The 22375-nt window shown below is 49.9% G+C and overlaps 1 protein-coding gene across 2 annotated transcripts in view; it reads left to right on the top strand.

Moving 5' to 3' along the window:
• The first annotated feature begins 11805 nt into the window (after window positions 1-11805).
• The window catches only part of UBTD2 (ubiquitin domain containing 2), a 47474-nt gene continuing 36904 nt past the window's right edge, over window positions 11806-22375 (top strand). Inside the window, exon 1 of one of the 2 annotated variants that reach the window (XM_021532123.4) lies at window positions 11806-11969. In XM_021532123.4, coding sequence (XP_021387798.1) covers window positions 11900-11969 — 70 coding nt within the window. In that variant the 5' untranslated portion in view covers window positions 11806-11899. Of the gene's footprint in view, window positions 11970-12208; window positions 21929-22375 lie in introns of those variants that run through there. The other variant, XM_085591573.1, reaches the window with a different exon arrangement.

Raw genomic sequence — 22375 nt, 5'->3', positions numbered from 1 at the left:
AAACCTTCCTCTTTCTGCTGCACTGAACTGGGATTTTTATAGATCTTTTTAATAGTCCCTCAAATAATTTCATCAGCATAAAGTCTCCTCCTGGATGGAAATTTAATAAAAAGCTGAATTGTTCGAAAAGGTACGAGCATGATCTAATTTTGTCTTTGTAAATGTATTCCTGACAGGTTGGCAGTTAATAATTAATAAAGGAAATAAACTACTTGGAAATTGCAAGCTGACACCAGGCTCTGCCTGCCCAATGGTAATTCATACTTTGTTTTTTTCAGTCAGGGGCCTCTGTGATCCAGATTAAGCACCCAAATGAAGATGTGGAGTGTCCCAGGCTCGGGGTTCCGAGTCAGGATCTCTCATTTCACATTTCAGTGTGAGTTTGTCGAGTTCAGACCAGCAAAAGTGAGCTCAAATAAAGATGCAGAGAATTCCTGGTCTTTTCTGAAGGTTATGGCATGGAACAGGAATTATCCCCCAAACCAGTGGGTCCCCAGCCCAACTCTGTGCTTGGATTTTCCAACTCCTTCTCAAAGTCCCTCCTGCAAGTTCCAAGCTTCCAGAAATCCTTGGATGCAGCTCCACACCCTTCTGTGGCTCCCAGACATCTCTTGATGCCTTGGGGAGGCTGAGCTGGAACAGAAGCTGGCAGAGTTACAGAATAAAGCAGGGATTTATTAAAAGATCTCCTCAATGGATGCACCTTGGGCAGCACAAGAGCCCAGCCAGGGCTGCACCCAAGGTGAACCAAAATGGTACAAAATGAACCCAAGGTGAACCAAAATGGCACAAAATGAACCCAAGATGAACCAAAATGGTCCCAAAATCCCCGGCCACTCACGGGTCTCTCCCTGGGATCAGCTCTGCTCCATTGGCACCTTGGAGTTCACTGTCCCATTCCAGCTTCAGCCCAGGCAGTCCCATCCTGCTTGTTTTTCTCTCTCCAGCCCACGGTGTTTGTGCTCCTGGGCTGAGATTTGGATCATTTGTCCTTGGTGCCCAGCTGGAGCAGGAATTGTCTCTACTCTGTGCAGGGAGCTCAGCATCCCCTGATGTGAATCCCAGACCCACCCACTAAAGCAGCTCAGAATGTGAAAAATATAAAATCCAAAACCTGAGGCGTCACCCTCAGGCCAGTTTGGGTCCATGGCCAACATCTCAAGGAGCTTCCCAAGCCCCTGCCCACTCAGCAGCCTGACAAGCGTGGTTGCACCTCAGGGGAGCATCAGGAGACCATCCCTGGCCTAGAGATAATTCTGCAAAGCCACAGCCTCATTTTTCCTGCAGATCTGTGGCAGAGGCACCATTCCTGTGACGTGGAGGCCAAGATTTCCCAGCTCCTTGCACAGGCACTCTCCTGTCTTTGTGTGGGCTCTGTTTTGGAGGAAATCTGCTTTGTTCCATCGTTTTCCCTCACCTGGTGCTAGAGAGGAGCTGAAGCCAGGCTGGAATACACCTGGAAAACAGGGAATACTAATACATGGAAGTGTGTGGGTGTCCTGACATCAGCAGAGCTGCTGGAATTCATCCCACAGCGCCTGTGAACCATCCAAGGGAATTTCTGAGGCATTAGTGAGGATCTATGAGAAGGTGGTGGCAGGAGGAATAAACAGTGCCCTGGATTTGAAAAAGGAGGAAAAGAGTGATCCCTCAGCCTGCCCAGCTCCATTTCTTGGAAAGATCCTGGGTCAACTGATGAAATAATCAATATAAACACCTCGAAGGGTTAATAAAATTACAGGGGAAATAAAAATAAAATAACCAGCATGGCTTTCTCAGGAGCAAATCACCTCAAATCAATCTCATTTCCTCGCCTGACAGAGTAACAGCCTGATGGACAGGGGAGAAGCAGATGCGAGATATCCTGGATGTAAAAATCTGTGTACTCAAGATTGCACGGCAGCCTCGTGAGCAAATCAGGGCCATGGGATCAAAATAGAAACATGAAAAAAGCCCTGTAATTTCAGTGCCTCAGCAGGAGAAAATGCAACCCCCAATCCAGGTGGGGCCGGAGCTGCTTGTTCTGTTCATGCCCATTAATAACTGATTGGTCTGATAGCAGAGATAATGCAGCTTTATGAGCTGGGAGGTGTTGGAACAACACAGAGAGCAGCTCCTGAATTCAGATTGTTCAGGATAATGGGATGAGGTCTGTGGGCTGAAACTCGCCGAGGACAAGCGCAGAATCCCAGGCTCAGGCAGGAAAAATCAAATGTACGGATGCAAAAGGAGAGGTAAGGAACAAAGCCTCGCTGGAAGGATGGGGACACAAATGACTTCATCTCTTCTGCCTGGGCTCAGAGGGCTTCTTTTCTGATTTCAGCGTGAGCAGATACTTTTGACATTGACAGATGGTGGAAGTTCTGAGATTATTTTTTATTATTATATTATTTTTGACAAAGAACATGTATTTTTTCCAAGGTTTATGCATTAAAAAGGAATGTTTGAGGGGAGAGCTGCTGTGGTGAGGTCACACCTTGAGTGTGACCATAACCACCAGTTCTGGGCCCTCAGGGCAAGATGGACCTGGAGGGGCTGGAGAGTGCCCAGGGAGGGGAAAGGAGCTGGGAAGGGGCTGGAGAATTCCTGAGGGAGCAGGAAGGGGTTCATCCTGGAGAAAAGGAGGCTCAGGGGAGACCTTGTGGGTCTGCACAGCTCCTGACAGGAGGGGACAGCCAGGGGGACACCCAGGATGAGAGGGAACAGCCTCAGGCTGGGTGAGGACAGGCTCAGGGTGGGCACAGCAGGAATTTCCCCATGGAAAGGGAGCTCAGGCACTGGAACTGCCCAGGGAGGTTTGGATCCCATCCCTGGAGTGTCCCAGGAAGGGCTGGAGGTGGCACTGGGTGCCTTGGGGACAAGGTGGGGGTCAGGGTGGACTCCATGACCTGGGAGGGCTTTTCCAGCCTCAGTGACCCTGGGATTCTGTGACACCAGCCAGGCCTGGGACCTGGTATGGAGCACTGGTGACACCAAATGACAAAGGACACCCCAGGAATGGCCACTCACAGCTCCCATTCCCAAAAACTGGCGTGTTCTAGAGCCAGCAGCAAGGGGCCTGAAGCACTGATTTAAGAAGTCTTTAATTTTTCCATGGGCAGGAATAGGATGCCCTCATGCCATAAATGCCAATATTTAAACCATTTTCCCATCTCTTCAGGTGTTTCCTGTCATGGGTTTCTCTGACCAGCACATTGCAGGTGGGATGGGAGCTGTCCCAAATCCAGGCTTCCTCGTTCATCACGACAGGGAATTTTCCTGCAGGAATACTGGAGATCCCTCCTGAGCACCACTCCTGAACTGTCTCCCTTCGAGGTTCCCAACCCTGCAGAGTCACCCCAGCCTCTGCATCCCTTCAGTTTAAACTGCTGGGAGTAAAATTGAGATTAAAGTGATGTTTATCCCTGTGAATCCATGGATTCTCCAACGTGGCTCTTTGTCCCCCTCACACGCCCTGGAGGTCACGTCCCCAGCAGGGCTGGCCCAGGAGGATCCCTCACACTGAGCTCTGTCCCACACAGACTTGATTTTCCTCCACTCATACAAAGCCCATCTAATCAGGCACGAGGAGAATCTGCCTTTGTTTATTGGGAATACAACAATGGGATCCTATTCCACGCCCCGAGGCCGTGTCCAGCAAACAACAGTGCTCACAGCCAGGATCTCTCCTTGTCATTATTGGGTTTGATGTTTAATATCAAAATCCAAAGCTCCAGACAGATTTTGACACAAGTTTAGCATCCCTGATGCAATTCCACCACTCAGCAGAGGCACATCTCACATGCAATAAGCTCCTCAGAGACGAGAGTGATAAGAAGAGATAAGATTTTGATGTCCAGCCAGGTGAAATCATCCAACAGCTCAGTGTGAATTTGTCCTGCCACGCTGGGGGTTGTTCAGGTTGGGATTTGGGGGTGTTTCCCCCATTTCCATGCTCAGCTCAGTCCTATAAAAGTGAATCATTCACAAAATAATTCAGCTCTGAACACTGCCTGTCAGGATTAGGAGCTAAGAGCTGGGAAGAATTCTTGGTTTTTCTCTAGGTAGAAAAGAACTTCTGCAGGGACAGTGTGGACCAGGACCCTGACAGTCTCTGTTAGGATGTCCCAAACCCTGTGGAATAAGGAGCACCTGGCAGTGACAGTGGCCCTGCCCTGCCTGTGCAGTGAGACCTTGTCCCTTTTCCCATCTCCATTTCTGTCCCTGCTCCTTTCTATCTCCAATTCCCTTCCTGCTCCTTTCTCTGTCTCCATTTCCCTTCCTGCTCCTTTTCCCATCTCCATTTCCTTTCCTGTTCCTTTCCCATCTCCATTTCCCTTCCTGCTCCTTTTCCCATCTCCATTTCCCATCCTGCTCCTTTCCTTGTCTCCATTTCCCTTCCTTCTCCTTTCCCTATTCCATTTCCCTTCCTGCTCCTTTCCCTGTCTCCATATCTGTCCCTGCTCCTTTTCCCATCTCCATTTATGTTCCTACTCCTTTCCCTATCTCCATTTCCCTTCCTGCTCCTTTCCCTATCTCCATTTCCCTTCCTGCTCCTTTTCCCATCTCCATTTCCCTTCCTGCTCCTTTTCCCATCTCCATTTCCCCCCTGGCTGAGCCCCTGCCCTCAGCCCCAGGCAGGAGCACAGCAGGAGCTCAGCCAGCTGAGGACAGAGAGAAGGAATGAATATCCCACCAAAGCACAACTGCAGTCCAGGCAAACCCTTCCTGAGAACGAGGATCTTCTTCAAGCTCCCCAGCTTGGGAGAATGCTCAAGATCCAAAGCTAAAATATTTGGAATATTAGCATCCATCAGTTTCACACGTCTCTTAGAGCAGCATATTCCTTGCCTGATTGATCCTGCCATATGGGAACATTAGCCTGTACCATCACCATCTGCTGCAGCTTTAATTTTATCAAAAGCATTATGACAGGAGGGAGAATGTTTCTTTTTCCACCCTTCCTTCTCCTCCCGCCAAAACCTGGCTGATTTCTCCTCAAATGAACCCAATTTCCAGTCCTGAGTGAGAAGGCTGTCTGGATATTCTGTCTAGGAATAGCTCTTTGATTTCAAATGCTTCACTTTGAGGAAGCTTAGCTAAAAATCCAGGAACAGGAACAAGGCAACTCACAAACTTCTCTCCCTGAGAAATTTTTGGTATTCATGAGCTCAAAGCTGGAATAGAAGTGTGGTTTGGGTGTTGCACATTTCTTTCACTCTCTGCTCAGAATCCCAGAATTATTCAGGTTGGGAAAACCCTCCCAGCCCATCCATCCTGTCCCCAGCTCAGAGCACCCAGTGCCACCTCCAGCCCTTCCTGGGACACTCCAGGGATGGGATCCAAACCTCCCTGGGCAGTTCCAGTGCCTGAGCTCCCTTTCCATGGGGAAATTCCTGCTGATGCCCACCCTGAGCCTGTCCTGGCCCAGCCTGAGGTAATTTCCTCTCCTCCTATCGTTGGTTGTCTCAGAGAATTAAAAATATTGTACTTTTATCATCCCTGACTTATCCTGTCGCCATTGATTGTGCATCCCTTCAGAAGGGAAAAAAAAAATAATTCCAAATCTCTTGCCTTATTTGTTCCCACTTACTCATGACCACAGATATTTTTGTGACATCCCTGCTATGTTCCTTTCCTACAGCAAAGCACATCCTAAATCCAAACTTCAGTGGCATGGAGTCAAAGAACGATTTGGGTTGGAAAGGACCTTAAAGATCACCCAACTCCAACCCCTACCACGGGCAGGGACACCTTCCACTATCCCAGCTTGCTCAGAGCTGCATCCAACCTGGCCTTGGACCTTTCAGGTGGAGATGTCAGCTCCCAGATATTAATAAAACATTTCTACAACACAAAACGAATACCAGGACAGCAGGAAAGGCAGAAATGGCATCACCACAGTGTGGCTGTGCCCTGTGCTGGCTCAGTGACCCAGCTCCTGCTGCACTGGGAACGTGCCAAGGCTTGGGAGCCCCATCCTCGTGTGCTGCCTTTGTCCCCTCGGCCCTTTCATTATTTAGTGACACAGAACACTCCTGCACCCAGCCAGGCAGAGAATCCACTCAAAGGCACCTGAAAGGGGAGACCTTGGCCACCAAGAGCAGCTCAGGAGGGGATAAAGTTCTCAGGGCTTCCAGCCTGGCTGAGCAGCCAGAGGCGGGCTCGGTGTTCTGCTTTGGAAATGTCAGTCCAGGGCTGTGACAAGGACAGCGGGCTGTGAGCGACTGCCTGGCTGCACGTGCATCACAATCATGATAATAGTTGTTAAAAATCACGTTAATTGTGGCAGCGTCTCGCTGTGCAATCAGGTCACCACAGGAGGGAAGCAGTGTTTCACTTTTGTTGCTTTAGCAGTCAAGGTTCTATTTATTTATTTTTTTTTATTTTTTTTTTTAACATATTTTGATTAGCAAAACCTGCCTGATGTGACAAAGCAAAATCGTGGAATGGTTTGGGTTGGAAGGGACCTTAAAGATCATCTCATTCCAAGCCCTGCCAGGGGCAGGGACACCTTCCACTAGCCCAGGTTGCTCCAAGCCCATCCAGCCTGGTTCTTGCAGTGGAATCCACCCCTTCCAGAGATTCCTGCCACCATTGCTGAAGCTGCTCATTAAAAGGGATTTTTAGCCTTTTCAGCGATCCCTTTTCTCCAGCAATTGAAATCAAAACTTCAGACCATTTAAAGCAAGTGGAATCGTGATTTTTCCTTCAGTTATTAACAGAGAGAGATGAAGAACCCCAAGCAGTCCCCAGGAGTAGGTGCAGGGCTTTGCAGAGATCAGGAGAGAAACTCCACTTTGCTCTTCACAGCAATAACCCGAGGCTGGAAATTCCCTCAGGAATTCCCTGCTGGCATTCCCTGCAGCAGAGGTGTGTGCCAAGGCTCCAGGAGTGGAGGTTGTGCTGGAGGGATGCTGGAGGACACCCACAGCCCTCACTCTGTTCATTCCTGGCCAGCTCGGGATCTTCTGGGTCTGCTGGGGTTCCTCAGCCACAGGAATTCCTCTGTGCACTTTTCTCTCCTTGGCCCTTCCAGGAAAACAAACCCTGCCTGGTTTCACATCATTTTGACACAGCTTTGCTGCCTCTGGGTGGTGGAGATTGCTACCAGCCACTTGGGGAAGGGATGGATTAGATGGGATTGGAACCAGCCTAAAAGTTGCTGGTGGAAAGTTTGGAATGGGAGCCAGCATTCCTAAAAACCACATCCAAACAGAAATGCTGTGCAGGGAAACCTCCAGCCTGTGAAAACGAAGCTACAGCCTCAGCAGCTTTCAGGAAGAGCCATGGGGAAATAAATCTGAAAATAGCAAATTGCTGAATCTCTTCAGACTCTCTGAGGAGGAGAATGAGCAGTTGGACTCCACGGTTCTCTCCTGCTCCTGCTTCCTGTGGGACCTTTGGTTGATAACCTCATCAGCCGTGTCTCCCCTTCCCAGCTGTCAAAAGCAGGATGGCAGGAATCTGGGAAGACTTTCATTTACAGTGTGAAGACTTTGATAGCGCTGTCCTGGGCAGCACTGCTAAAAATCAAAATGTGGATGGATGCCTGAGAGAGAAGTTTCAGCGCTGATGCAATTTGTCAGCATCTCATCCTTGTTCCCACACAGAGCTGAATCATCAGAGAGCAGGGATTTATCACTCTGGATCATCATGTGATGGCAAAACCCACCACCACCACTGCGAGCAAACAGCGAGAGCCCAGCTGGGGAGGAAATCTGGCCAAGTGCAGGAAATATTGCATTATATAGGGTTATATGGGGAATAAACTGACAATCACAGAGCCATGGTGGGAAGGGACTTTAAAGATCATCCAATCTTCCAATCCCTTCGCCATGACAGGGACACCTTCCACTGTCCCAGGCTGCTCCAAGCCCTGTCCAACCTGGCCTGGGACACTTCCAGGGATCCAGGGGCAGCCACAGCTTCTCCATGCCAGGGCCTGCCCACCCTCACAGGAAACAATTCCTTTCCATTATCCCATCAAACCCAGCTCTCTGTCAGTTTGAATCCATCCCCCTTGTCCTGTCCCTCCAGGCTCTTGTAAAGTCTCTCTCCAGGTTTCCTGGGGCTCCTCCAGGCCCTGCAAGGCCACCCTCAGCTCAGCCCAAAGCTCCTCCTGTGCAGGTGAACAATCCCAGCTGTGCCAGCCTTTCCTGCCAGCAGAGCTGCTCCATCCCTGGGATCATCCTGGTGCCTCCTGCTCCAACCCAGTGCACGTGGAGATCTCCCCAGGGACTTTAACACACCACAAACCCCATCCCTCCCAGCACAGCACAGTCCAGTAGGATTTGGGCCATGAGAAAATCCTCCAGCTGTTGGCACTGGAGGGTTTGTGACCCCCAAATAATCCCAGCCACGCAGGTCAGTGGTACCTCCATGGAACAGGCAATCCATGGCACCCTTTAATTGTGAAAATTTGCTTTTGATGTTCAAGGTTTTACATCCCGCGCATTGCAGGCAGTTAGCAAGTCATAAAGAGCAAGAATTAATTAATCCTGGCCATACCCCCAAGAGATGTGCAGACAAACACCGAGCTCTGATAGAAACACTGCAGCCAAGGTTACTGACTTCTCCAAGGCCACAGTGGGTGTTGGAGCAGAGCTGAGGCTGAGGTGCAGAAACTGCTTGCAAAGCTCAGGCAAACTCATTTTGAGGAGGAATAACCTTCAAAAGAAACAATCCATTTAGAAAAACGTTTGTTTTTAATTCAGTGCTTTGTTAGTGCAATGCAAGTACATCCTGATCTGTGGGGTCAGGCTGTAAATATTCACTTTGGCCCATCCTGAGTGCTTGTATGCACACAAACACTTATTTATGTGCTCCATACCCTGTGGGAGAGAGCAATGAGGTATCCAGTGAGAGAGTTCAGTCCCAGCCAGGCAGAATAACAAGCTCTGGTGTGTTTTTCCAAGGCTCCACCAGCAGACTGCTGGCTGGTGGGGACAGACTTTCCCACACCAGCCCACAGTCCTGCAGCCATCCTGTTATGGAACAGAGTCACGTTGGATTTCCACCAGTTTTGGGATCTCACTGGGCAGCAGATATCCAGATATCCTCCCAAGTGCCTCCCCACAAGCCATGATTTCCTTGCAGAGTTACATGCTCTGATGATAAAATACATCAACACCTACTCCCAGGAAAATTTGCAACTGTCTTCCAAATTTCCTACAGTTTTGAATAAATAATATTCAATCCTTCCCCGCCCCTAGCCTGACATATCTCAGGCTTTGGAATGGGATGCTCAGGGAGGTTGGGAGTGTTCATCCCTGCAGGTGTCACCTGGAGGTGGCACTCAGTGCTGTGGGGACAAGGTGGGCATAGGACACAGGTGGCACTCTGTGGTCTTGGAGCTCTTTTCCAACCTGATTTTGTGACTCTGCAACACCTTTGATCATACAGTGTATATATGGGCAAACTCCCTCAAATAAAATCTGAAAACAACTGAGCTCTGTGGGGTTCCTTGATCTGGTTTAAATGTCTGCACACACAAGGAGTTTTTGCTTTTGTTGTAATTAGTGGGCATGTGCTCAGACTCTAATAATTGTTCTTAAGGCTTTTTTACCAGGCCTGACCTTCCCATTTGGACCCAATAAAGCAGATGAGCCCTGTGCCTTTTTGTTCTCAGATGACAAAATGCTCAGCATTTGGCACTCAGCTTATCTCATACGTTTGGGATTTTAATTATCAACACAAGAGCCTTCCCAAAGGCTGCCTGGGCTTTGGGTATGAAGATTATGTAGGGAATTAATGGCAGAAAAACACTTTTGTCCATTAGTTCTCTTCACTCTGGTGACTTGAAACTCTACAAACAGCTATGCTATCTTAATTCCAAAAAACACGTTTGCAATGTCATCTTTATGGAGGAAAAATATGCTCAGCTTGAGTTTTGTTTTGTGCTGCTCTGTGTACAAGAACATGAAGCTGCTGTGTATAGCAGAGTGTGTGGGGAACCCAGAGCACAGTCTGTTACCAGGCTTTATTTTTTGCACTCTCTGCTCCCATTTTTCAGTGTTCTGACTTATTGCTGATTATTCCAAGGTGCTCCAGTGCATCTGATAGTGCAGGAACTGGAACTCTCCAGTCCCAGGCTGGGATGGCTGCCGAAATGAGATAACCCAGCTGGGCATCAAGAGCACAAGAGCTGAACTTTTCTCCTCAGAGAACTGAAGCCTGCTTGGTCAGATTGACCAAAAAGCACAGAGTTTGCTTAGTTTTTATTGCAAACTGGCAGTCTGACAACACAGGGGTGGGTGGCTGGGTAGTGGGGCAGGGTGTGGACTCTGAGTGTGGACTTTCTCTTTGTGTGCAGTGAAAAATCCCGGAATCCCAGAACGGTTTGGGATGGGAGGGACTTTGTGGATCATTTTGTTCCCTGGGCAGAGACACCTTTCACTGCTGGGATACTCAGAGCTCCATCCTTGAACTCCTCGGGGATGGGGCAGAGCACAGCGGGGCACCGGGAACCGAAGGCTGTACAGAGAGCAGAGAATGAACAAAGTGAGCAGGGAATGAGCACGGGGAGCAGGGAATGAGCACAGGGAGCAGGGAATGAACACAGGGAGCAGGGAATGAGCACAGGGAGCAGGGAATGAGCACAGGGAGTGGGGAATGAGCACAGGGAGCAGGGAATGAGCACAGGGAGCAGGGAATGAGCACAGGGAGCAGGGAATGAGCACAGGGAGCAGGGAATGAACACGGGGAGCAGGGAATGAACACGGGGAGCAGGGAATGAGCACAGCCCGGCACCCACGGTCGCGGGACCCGCCTGGGCTGGGGGCACGGGGCTGGCCCCACATCCCGGTGCCGGTGCCGGGGCGGTCCCGATGTCGGTGTCGATATCGGGGCGGTCCCGATCCTGGTGCCGGTGTTGGTGTCGGTACCGGTGCCGGGGCGGTCCCATGGGCCAGAGGCGGTCCCGGTGCCGGTCCCTGTGCCGGTATCAGTGCCGAAGCGGTCTCGCGGGCCGCCGGCGGTCCCGGTGTCGGTGCCGGGGCGGTCCTGGTGTCACATTGATGTCGGGGCGGTCCCAGTCCCGGTGCCGGTCCCTGTGACAGTATTGGGACGGTCCCGCGGGCTAGAGGCGGTGCCGGTGCGGTGCCGGTCCCAGTCCCGCTGTGGTGCGGTGCCAGTGCCTGTCTCGGTGCCGTGCCGGTGCCGGGCGGTCCCGCGGGCGGTGCCAGGCGGTGCCGGTCCCGGTCCCACGGCGGCGCGGGGCGGTCCCGGTCTGGGTCTCGGTGCCGGTGCCGGTCCCCGCCGGGGCGGGGCGGAGCCGCGGGCGGTATCAGTCTCAGTCCCGGTGCCGGTCCCGGTGCCGGTCCCGGTGCTGGTCCCTGTCTCGGTCCCCCGCCGGGGCGGGGCGGTGTCGCGGGCGGTGCTGGTGCCGGTGCCGGTGCCGGTCTCAATCCCTGTGCCGGTCTCAGTCCCGGTCCCGGTCTCAGTCCCGGTGCCGGTCTCGGTGCCGGTGCTGGTCCCGGTCTCAGTCCCGGTGCCGGTCCCAGTCCCGGTCTCGGTCCCGGTCTCAGTCCCGGTGCCGGTCTCGGTGCCGGTGCCGGTGCCGGTCCCCGCCGCGGGGGCGGTGCCGCGGGAGGTGCCGGTCTCAGTCCCGGTGCCGGTCCCAGTCCCGGTCTCAGTCCCGGTCTCGGTGCCGGTCCCAGTGCCGGTCTCGGTGCCGGTCCCGGTCCCAGTGCCGGTCCCGGCGCCGATCCCGGTCCCGCTCCCGGTGCCGGTGCCGGTCCCCGCCGCGGGGCGGTGCCGCGGGGCGGTGCCGCGGGCGGGCCGGGCCGGGCAGGCCGCGCCCCGGGGGCGGCGCTCGGTGCCGGGGGCGGCTCCGCTGCCATCGCGCCTGCCCGGCCGGCGGCGGAGCTCGGCGCAGGGGAGGGGGCGGGGGGCGGCTCGGCGGCGGTCTGCGGGCCCCATGGGCGGGTGTGTGGGCTCCCACCACGACTCCTCGGGCAGCCTCAACGAGAACTCGGACGGCACCGGAGGTGAGCGGGGCGCCGCGCCGGGCCGGGCCGGGGGGCCCGCGGGGGGACCCCGGGGCGGGCGCTGCGGGCCGGGGCCTGCGGCGGGCGGGGGGAGCCGCGTCCGGCCCGGATCGTGCCCGCTCCGTGCCCGCTCCGTGCCCGCTCCGCGCCCGCTCCGTGCCCGCTCCGTGCCCCGGCTCTGCCCGGGGCCGGGCGGCGCTCGGAGGGCGCAGCCCCCGCCCCGCTCCGCGGCCGTGCCGGGCCGTGCCCGGAGCGGGGTCGGGTCCGTCTCGCTGGGGGAGCTCAGGGATGCGGCCCCTGCTGCCACAAAGCCGGGCTGCGGAAAGGGCCTGCCCGCGGCTCCCGAAGTTTGTTTTCCTCCTTGCGGTGTGCGGGAAAGGATTCCTCGGGTCCTGGCGGTGCTGCGGTGTGTTTTTCAGCCGGGAGAGGTGCTTGGCTCCAGCCTCGGCTGGAGACCGGAGCGATTCGCGGAGATGCTGGATGGAGCAGCGTGGGCTCTGTCGCTCCGTGCGAGTGCTGCCCGACCTGGGCAGCAAAGCCAGCGTGCAGACGCTGCTGCAGTGTCAGCAGCCTTTCACCGGCGGGCTTTTCTCCAGCTGAAAGCCTGAATGATTGCTTTCTCAATGTTTGTGGACCCCTGGTGTTCTCCAGCTGAGCTGCGTATGTTTTATAGTCATTTTAAGTCAGCCTACCAACAGGACACTTGACTTATAAGTCGTCCTCACACATGCAGGGTCCACAGATTTCAGGAGAGTTGCTGATCTGGGTTTGTGTTTTCCCCTGTGCCTTACAGAATGTTATTTATCAGTCTGGTTTTGTTTCGGATGTCCCAGCTGATGGGTGTTCTTTCCATCAGTGACTTTGCTGTCATTCCATAATGTAAAAATATGCAGCACTTGGAGTTGTATCTGAACCAAACATCTGCTGCTTAATGCCAGAGACAGAGTTCATGGAAATACCAGAATTCCAGCTGCTAAGAACTATGTGGGATTTCACAGAATCCATGAATAGCTGGGGTTGGGGGTGACCTCTGGAGATCGTCCAGTCCAACCCCCCTACTAAGGCAGGGCCATCCAGAGCAGATGACACAGGGACACATCCAGGTGGGTTTGGAATGGAGAGGGAGGCTCCAAAACCTCCTGTGGATTTAATCACATCAGTGTCATTAAAAGGAATTTTATAGCTTTGAGTATGAGTCTTCCTTACTCTATTAGTAAAAAGGGAAGAAGTGGGTTACCTAAAATGCATCTGTACTGAGCAGATTTACCAACCAGTAAAAACCTGTAGGAGTGCTGAGCACAACGGACCAGTCAAAGAACAGCAGGAATCATCACATGCCCCAAAATATTGACCACAAAATAGCGTTAAAAGCTCCACTGGTGCTTGTCCTGAGATGTGCTGTGGTGTTATGAGGTGAGATCATGTCACAGAAATAGGCTCGGTTTAATTTCCTTGCTCTTATCTCACGTGTGAGACCGAATGAATGAGATCGAAGAACATGATCAGGCTTTGGGTGATACTGTAAAACAGATTCCACTCCCCGGAGCAGCATGTGAGGTGGGCAGGCTCCATCCAGGCTTTCTGTGTCCCTGCCAGGGCATGGCATGGCACTCTGCTGCTCTGGGGTTAAATAACCCATTGTGCCTGGTGCATTGCAACAGCAGCTGGGCTTTCAAGATGTAAGAGATGTGAAATTCGTGTCAGCTGGCTCGTGTTGATTCATGCTCTCAGGGTAATGTTCCTTAAGGTTGTCTCGCTGAAGTGAGAAGCGCTGAAATTTCACTTGAATGATGAGCTTCTTAGGACTGTCTTAAACAATCAGCTCCAGTGTGCAATAGGCTGTTTTGTAATGCTACAGATCTGTTCCTGCCTCTCCACAAGGAGGAAGGGGGGGGTAGGTTAAGCTCTGAGTATTTTCTCTAAACGTGACTCCCCAGGTGTTGAAGTCCAGCCTGCCCTGGTTCCGAGCTTCACAAATTCTGCCAGCCTGCCCTCAGCAAGCCTGAATCCTGACTTGCTCTCTCAGGGGAGCTTCTGTCTGGAGGCATCAGCCAGTGAAGCAGCTGAAGCACAAGTGAACACGGTTTGGAGTTCAGAGCTGTGCAGAGAGATGACTTTTTCCTGTTACCCAAGTGAGGCTCGTTTCCCCCAGCTCCGGGGTTGTGACCTAACCCGCTACATTCGCTTTCAGATTGCTGTCGGTGAGCAGGGCCAGAACGTTTTGAAATCCTAGGAAGGTGTTTTGGAACACGCCGATTCTAACTTGCCAGTGATGGACTTGTTTTGGAGAGGCTTTGTCTTTTCCCCGGAATGGAAAAGTTTCCTGGAGAATTGCGAGAGCTTGATTAGACAGCAGTGGCTGTGTGCGATGCTGGGTGAAAGCAGAGCCAGCTCTCAAAGTCTGATTCATCCCAGTTTCAATTTATTCCAGGGCAGCAGGGAGTGGCAAAATCGTGCTCAATTGTGTTATTGGAGTTGAGAGGAGGATTTGTCACATCCCTGTATTCTCTTCAGTGTTTTTGTCCGTGGCCAGCACTTCCCGTTGCTCGTGTGCAGCTTGGCAGAGCTGACGGCATGTCCTGGCCACGTGTGCTTCTTTTGTCTCTTACTGTGGGCATTTTTCAAGGTCAGGATGCCTGTGTGTGTCAGGAGAGCTGATGTGGATCCTCAGGTGTGTCTGCATGTGTGAGATGGAGCTAATCAAAAGCCCAGCTTATTGCACAGTTCTGTTTGTGGTGACCGGAGCAGGAGGAGGCTGTTCCTCACCAAGAATTTAACAGATGCTGCTCTGCCCATCAGGCTGGAAATGAAATGGGCTTTGCAGATTGGTACCAGCTGTTTCATTAGCTCTGCTCTTTTTAGCGAGTTTTCATTTCACCAGGAAAAGTTCCTGTCTCAATGCTTGATATGTTATAGCCCAGCAGAACCAAATTGTGGTGGGTGTCCTGGGTGGGTTTACTGGGGAGTCATTAAAGGGCATCATTAACTGGTTTATAGACACAGATTTTCCCCAGATCATCCCTTTAGCTCAGCTGTCTCCCACCTAACAGCCCAAGGTTTCAGGAGCTGAGCACTGCATCTCCTCCAGCTGTGCCCTGCCAAAGGTGACCGAGTTCCTGCAGGGTGCTGAGAGCAGGGGAGAAATAACTTCTGCAGCCACTCCCCAGGCTGTGTCACCTCTTCACGTGAGCTTTTGGGCTTGGAATGAACTGCTGGAAAACTCTGCCCTAGTGCCTGTCCATCAGGTATGTTCAGGAAAACCAGCAGAGCTGTGCCAGCTCCCATCCCCATGGGCAGGTCCTTCCTGGAGGGCTCCTCCATTTCTTTTCTCTTTCCTGAGGGGAGCAGCAAGAGGGAAAAGGAGGAACCTGCTCATTCTCTCGTGGCAAACTCTCACCCCTCTCAGAAGCTGCATATTACTTTGTCTGACGTGGTGAAGCTCAGTGAGACAGTGACTTGTGTGGAGTGAGGGAAAAGCAGGGAATCCAGTGGCTGGAAGCATGAGTCGTTCCACATTAAGGATTTTGGCTGCAGCTGTCTGATTGCTGCTGAGCTCTCCTTGACACGACGCTCTCTGCAGTTCTTGTCGCCCTTCCTTGGGAGCAAAGATGCTGATTCTGTTTGAAATTTGTCTTCTTTCCTGCTGCCCCCATCACCCAGCAGTGAGAACAGGGCCAAGTGGAAATAATCTGCCAGAATGGGAGATGATTCAAACTATCAATTCCTCCCGTGGAGTTTGATGCAGTGCTGGAGCTTCATTAACTCAGAGAAAGGCAAATATTGTGCTCCACCTCTGCTCTCAGCAACTGGACAACAGTTTCTTAAATATTTTCCTTGAGTGCTGTGCAGGGCTGCGTATCACATGGCTAATTGGAAGTCACAATAAGTGCTTTCATGGTGCTTCTCTGCAAGACTGACCAGGGGAATTTGCATATTAAGCAGTGAGATTTGTTGCTCACAATTGCACTAATACAGCCGGGCTCTGCTTGGCTGGCACGGGGGGGTTAAACAAGCAGCTCATGACTGAGCACTTGAGAGCATTTGGTGCCTCCCTTTTGTACTGGAGCACACAAAGACTCTCCCAGAGGGATTTTTCGGTGGGTTGGAGCTGTTGGGTGCAGGCTGGGATGCTTTTTCACTGCCATCTGAAAGAGGCACCTCTGGATTTCAGGTAGTTCCTGCTGGTCTGGAATACAGGGTTGACAAAAATATTGATAAATCAGAGCTGGCTTTTGCTGTTAGGTCCTATTGTGGGGTGTTTTCTATGGTTTATTTTGGTTTGGGGGATTTTTTTAATAGAATAACCGAAAAAGCTTAGCATGGCTCTGAAACTTGCTCCAAATCCTTCCTGCTCCATGCCTGAGTGTATTTGTGGGCTGTTTTGTATGGTTTACTTTGGTTTCAGGTTTTTTTTTTTTCTTTTAATGGAATAACCAAAAAAGCTTAGCATGGCTCTGAAACTTGCTCCATATCCTTCCTGCTCCATGCCTGGGTGTATTTAAAGGATGTGTAGATGGAGCACCTGGGGATGTGGTTTAGAGGTGACAGTGATGGGTTGATGATGATCCTAAAGGTCTTTTCCAACCTAAATGAGTCTGTGATTTCCACAAGAGTTATGTGTGGATTTTATTAGGGTTGTGGAATAAAAGTAGCCTTTAACTCTTACTTCCTGAGGGCTGGGCACCCACAGCCTCCTGGAGATTATTAGGATCTGGGAATGGGTGCTGACAACCCCTGATAATTCAGTCCCAAGTGCTCATCTCCTGGCGTGTCACTCTGCTGCTGTGACACTTTTCATTTGTAAACTGAGACTCGGTTTTGTTTTCCAGGTGATAACAAGGAGCTCTCAGAAACCGAAATAAAGTGTTATTTTTGCTGTTAATAAGGGCTGGCAAACGAAGCTGTTTGGTTTCCTTTTTGGCTGGTTCCTCCATGTAATTGTTTGTTTGGCTTCTAGATGAAGTGATTTATTTTAATTTCTCTGTTTGGGATTGCAGTGTTGAAAACGACAACATCCTCCTTCACCGAATGCTAAATACAATAAATTGAACAGTCATTGTGCTTTGGAGATTTTTGATAAATGGAAAATATTATTAGTTGCCAGCTTGAATAAACTCCACAAAGCAGCCATCCACTCTCATTGCAGCAAGTAACATGATAGCTATTATTTTTCATGTGAATGTTGAATAATAGAATTTATGAGTCACAAATTATAATACAGTTGAAGCCTGAAATACAGATTTGCCTTGTGGTTAAGTTGTAAAATCTTGTGAGTTTTCTTGTAGGTACAAGGAAGGGTCAAGTTGGCCTGAATTGCTTTGGTTACCTCTAAAAAAGATAGAATATAAAGATCTGGAAAGTTCATGACCAAATGGCCATGATTGAGAAGGGAATAACTCCTGTTTATAATTTAGAGTGTGATGTAACAATCACCTTCATCCTCTTTTCTAGACAGACACTGTGTATAAATGTCAGATACATTTTTAAACAGATTATTTTCAATTTGCCACCTTGGCTTTCTCTGCCTTAAAGTTCAGCCTTCTTTGCTGCAAGTATTTCAGTTGGGTTTTATCTCTTAATCTTTTCTTTTTTTTTTTTTTTTTTTTATTATATGGGGTTTTTTTCCCAAATAATTTATGGCTCCTAGAGAAGAATGTGGGATTTTTTGGGGGGGAGGTTCTGTCCCCAGCAGCCAGGATGGAGCAGGGAATGTCCATGGAGCATCTCCTGGGTATGGAATGTCCAACCAAGGAGGGTATTTTGCTTCTCCTTCACCTTCTCTCCGTGCAGGTGCTTTGGGTGGAGCTTGGGGAGGTTTTAGGGTTTGCTGGAAGCTCTGGAGGATTCCTCCTCCTTTTGCAAGGCTCATTGTGAGTGCTGAGGTTCAGTCACCCAAAATCAGTGGTTCCTGACTGTGGAATAAAACACTTTTCTTGCACTCCGAGGTTTTCTGTTACATTTTCATCTGCTGCTTCTGCGTTGTCTGGAAATTTAGAGTTGACAAAACAGAAATGTTCCGCTAATTAGGAAGTAAGTTTTTTAGATTTGTTTTTTTTTTTTAATTGGTTTGTTTTCTTGTTTTTTTAAGAAAACAAAAAGGTTTCCCCTCACGTGGGGATTGTGTTTGCAGTGTAATTCAGTGTTTCAGGCTGAGTTATCCACAGCAGAAGAGGTGATGGATCCAAAGCATCCTGCAGGGCTGCATCCCAAAGCTGCAGGAATGCTGGTGGCACTGGCTGAGGAAAACACCTCCAGCACGGGATGCCAGCTGATACTGCACTCCTTGACCTGTGTGCAGGGAAAATAGCTCTTGTGCTTTATTTAAGGTTCAGCTGGGACCTGAATTTTGCATTTTCTGCCTTGTGCTGGCCCTGGCACACTCAGATTTAATGCAGGTGAGAGCTGGACAAAAGATGGGGCACAGCAAACTGCAGGAAGTGCTTTTGTTCTGTTCTCCATTTTAGGAGTAAATTAAAAACTGTCCCAAATGCTGAATGAGGCTGAAGTTTCTTAGACTACCTTAAATATTTAAAATGCCATCAGTCTCATCCTGAGGCTTCCCAGCACTGGGAAATGCAAGGGCACTGCAGGTTCTGCAGGTAATAAATGCAGGAACAATGACTGGATGCTATCAATTTGCAGGACCTGCTCCACATCCACTTGACCTCTCAGGCCTGATGGAAAACATTTGGAAATTGTCCTTCCCAAAGCAGAAATGCTGCTGGGCTTGTGGATTAGAGCAGTTTTAGCAGCTCCTCCCTTCAGCCTTTTCTCAGTGTCCTTTTCCCTGCCCATCTCCCCCTCTCCTCAGTGAGCAGGATTTAAAAAGGAAAATTCAAAGCCCTGCTTGAAAGCCATTTGTGGGAGGAGATGGGCACAGCTCTCAAGAGCTGATTTTTTTATTTTTTGCTTCTGGAAAATCTCAGATGTGCTGGAGGATTTAATATGTGTCTGTCTATCTATGTGTGTATAAAGACATCCTTGTGCTGCAGATGAGGTGGAAGGGAGGGGATTTGGGGAGTTTCTGCATGATTTGTCATGTGGTTTTCCCCCATATTCTCAACCATGAAAGCAGAGGCACTTCACAAATGCTGGTGAAAAATGCTTCAGTAGTTTGCAGCAAGAGCAGGTAGTGCCCAGGGGGAAAAGATTAGAGGCTAAAATGGGAAAATGTGTCACACAGAGAATGGTAGCTCTGCACATGTTTAACAGGGAAAGTTTACTCTTAAAACATATATATTCAGTCCACCATTACCACCACTTTTCTATAAATAAATTACTTTTCATCCCCTGAAATGATAAACATTTTAGAGCTCGTAACAGCTTCCAGTTTATAATAATGTATAATAAATGTAGCAACTATAAATAATTCTCTTAGTTCAGACAACAGATTCTGGAGGGAGGCATTTTTCACCTTTTCCCAGAGGAGCCGTGTGCTCTTTGAGAGCACTCCCAGGGCCTGAAATGGCATCGGAAGCAGAGCACAGCACTTTGGGATTGGAAGCTTGTTACCTTGCTATTTTTAAAATCCAGTCATGAAGCTCCATCTCTGCTCCCATGCTGTGATGAAGGGCACTGTGGATTCAGCAGAAGACTCTCTCTGTGGCATTTACTTTGTTGCTTTATTTCCCTGCCACAGAACCCTCCTCTCCTGTGATTTCCTGCCTGTGTGGGTAAATACAGACTCTTTGCAAAAGAGCACCTACAGAATAGCAGAGGGTTCCTGCAGCTGCCAAATGCCATTTTCTCCTCTCTGCCAATTGTTTTTGGTTTTTTTTTTTGGCCCCACGCTGCTGTGGGAGCACCTGAGCCTGCAGCAGAGCATCAGCAAGCACAGGCTAATGGCTGGCTGGAGAATTTAAGGAAGAATTGTTAATTCCCACGCACTGGCTGCACAAAGCATTTCCTGGAAAAGCTGTCAGCGAGCCCTGTCTGTGTCACACGTGCTGGATTCGTGCCTTCAGAGTGGCTTTGGGTGTGTTTTTCTGCCTCTCAGGTGCACACAGAAGCTAGGTATGTCAAAAGAGTGCCTTTAATGCAGAATATTGAAGAATATTGGCTCCTGAGCCATTGCACTGCGTCCCTGTCCCTCAGAGGGGGCGTGCCCCGAGTGGGAAGGGGACACCCAAATCTTGGGGCATGCAAATGAATTTTAGATTTTTTTTTTAAATGCAGGTACAAATCCCATTCCTACCTAGCATGGCTGTGGCTGCTCCCAGCTTGTTGCCCCTCCCCAGGGTGAGAGGACATGGGAAGGAGCAGTTGGGAAGTTTTTTGGGAAGCACGATGGTCACCCGAAGGTTGGGTGCAGTTGCCCTGGCTGGATGAATTCCCAGGTGAGATAAATTTAGTGGCAGTGATACCTTGAGAAGGCTGAGCTAGAGCAGAGGCTGGGCAGAGCTACAGAATAAAGCAGGGATTTATTAAAAGATCTCCTCAATGGATCCACCTTGGGCAGCACAAGAGCCCAGCCAGGGCTGCACCCAAGGTGAACCAAAATGGCACAAAATGAACCCAAGGTGAACCAAAATGGCACAAAATGAACCCAAGATGAATCAAAATGGCACAAAATGAACCCAAGATGAACCAAAATGGCACAAAATGAACCCAAGGTGAACCAAAATGGTCCCAAAATCCCTGACCAGTCACAGGGTCTCTCACTTTGATCGGTTCTGCTCCATTGGCACCTTGGAGTTCACTGTCCCATTCCAGCTCCAGCCCATCAGTCCCATCCTGCTTGTTTTCCTCTCTCCAGCCCACGCTGTTTGTGCTCCTGGGCTGAGGTTTGGATCATTTGTCCTTGGTGCCCAGCTGGAGCAGGAATTGTTTTGTCTCTGCTCTGTGCAGAGAGCTCAGCATCCCCTGATGTGAAGCTCAGAACTGCAACTAAAGGAGCACAGAATCTGCTGCTGATGCCTCAGCTTTTAGCTTTTTCTATTTCTCAGAGTCAAACATGTTCAGCTGACACTCCAGTGCTTCCCAATTCCAAGGAGCAGCATTCCCAGATTTACCAGTGCCCCCATGCCTGAGGCTGAACCAAAATCTCCTTTTCCCTGGACATTTCCATCCTCCCAGTGCCCGAAATGACCAAAGTTGCTCTGGAAGCGTTGGGAAATCACAGCTCCCAGCTGAGGGGGAGCACTGGGAGGGCTGAAGAAGAGGAAAGCTGTCACACAGCTATTTAAACATTGTTTTTTAGAACAGTTAGATTTCTCATGAGTTGCATGTTGATGACTTGGCTCAGTGAAACACGTTAGCAGACTGATTTTCTTTTTTTTGTGATTTGTTTTTTTTGCTCTGTGCCCACATAAGTTCATTAAAAGCACATGGGTTCTTATAAATATGAGGTGCTTTTAGAACAAAAATGCCTTCTGTGAAGTGCTGATCAATATTGGATATTATCCTGAGACAGGTTTAAATGCTCATTTGAGATGAGTTCTCACTCTTTTGTGAGTTTTTCACATCCATAGCTCTCCATTGTGTGTTTATCCAGATCTAAAAGTAGCTCTGGTGCCAAAAAAGCTCGAATTTCAACAGAAAACCACATGATTATTGCTTTACTGAAGTCACACACTTCCAGTCACTCACAGATTGGATGGCCCCACATGGATATTGCAGCAAAAATCCCATTTTTTGCTGCCTTGGTGCATCCCAACAAATCACATTCCTTGTGTGTATCCAGGGCTCTCCTTTTAACACAGCACTAAAATAGCTCCAAAAATACTACAGGCACAGATTTGTCTTTATCTGAAACTCCTGCAAAATAGAGCAGGGAATACAAGATTTCAGTCTGGCAGCTGGGAAGGAAAAAGGAGCAGCAGCATTGTCAGATTGTTGTGGTTTGGTGTTACCAGGCAGTACCAGAATAAAAATCCTTTCGTTGTAAATAAGCTTTTACTTCTTGAGCTCTGCCTCGGAATGGAGACTTCCTAATGGAGTGTAGACAGAGATTATTTTCTGTAAGTCTCTAAAAACACTTGGACTGTGTTTGGGGGCTTTATTCTCTTAAATAACACAAGCTTTAGAAAACATTACAGCTTCCTCTCAGTTGTTAGAGGTGAGTCTGTGTATGTGCTCTGGCTCCCTGGGGAAGTTTTGTGCCCTTTCTAATTCTCCTAAATATTGGTGTCGTAGGAATTAGGTTTAAGTTGAGGAGGAGAAGTTGTGGCTTTCAGTTCAATCATCACTTGGGCAGCTTGAAAATTGAAATTTTAGCTTGAAAATTCAAATAATCTGCTGGGTTTTGGAGTGTTAGTGCTCAGCAGTGGGGCAAACACAATCAGCCAATTAAACAGGGACCCAGATTTCTCTTTTTTATCTCTAACATGGCAAGAGTGGGAGGGCTCCAAACACTCCCCAGTCCCAGCCTTCATCCATCTCGGGATCAATCATGATCAGTTCTCAGG

The sequence above is a fragment of the Lonchura striata genome, chromosome 13 (genome assembly GCF_050655825.1).
Source record: "Lonchura striata isolate lonStrDom1 chromosome 13, ASM5065582v1, whole genome shotgun sequence".
Taxonomy (NCBI): Eukaryota; Metazoa; Chordata; class Aves; order Passeriformes; family Estrildidae; genus Lonchura; species Lonchura striata.
The sequence above is the reverse complement of the archived record's forward strand: the minus strand, read 5'-3'. Positions and strand labels throughout refer to the sequence as shown.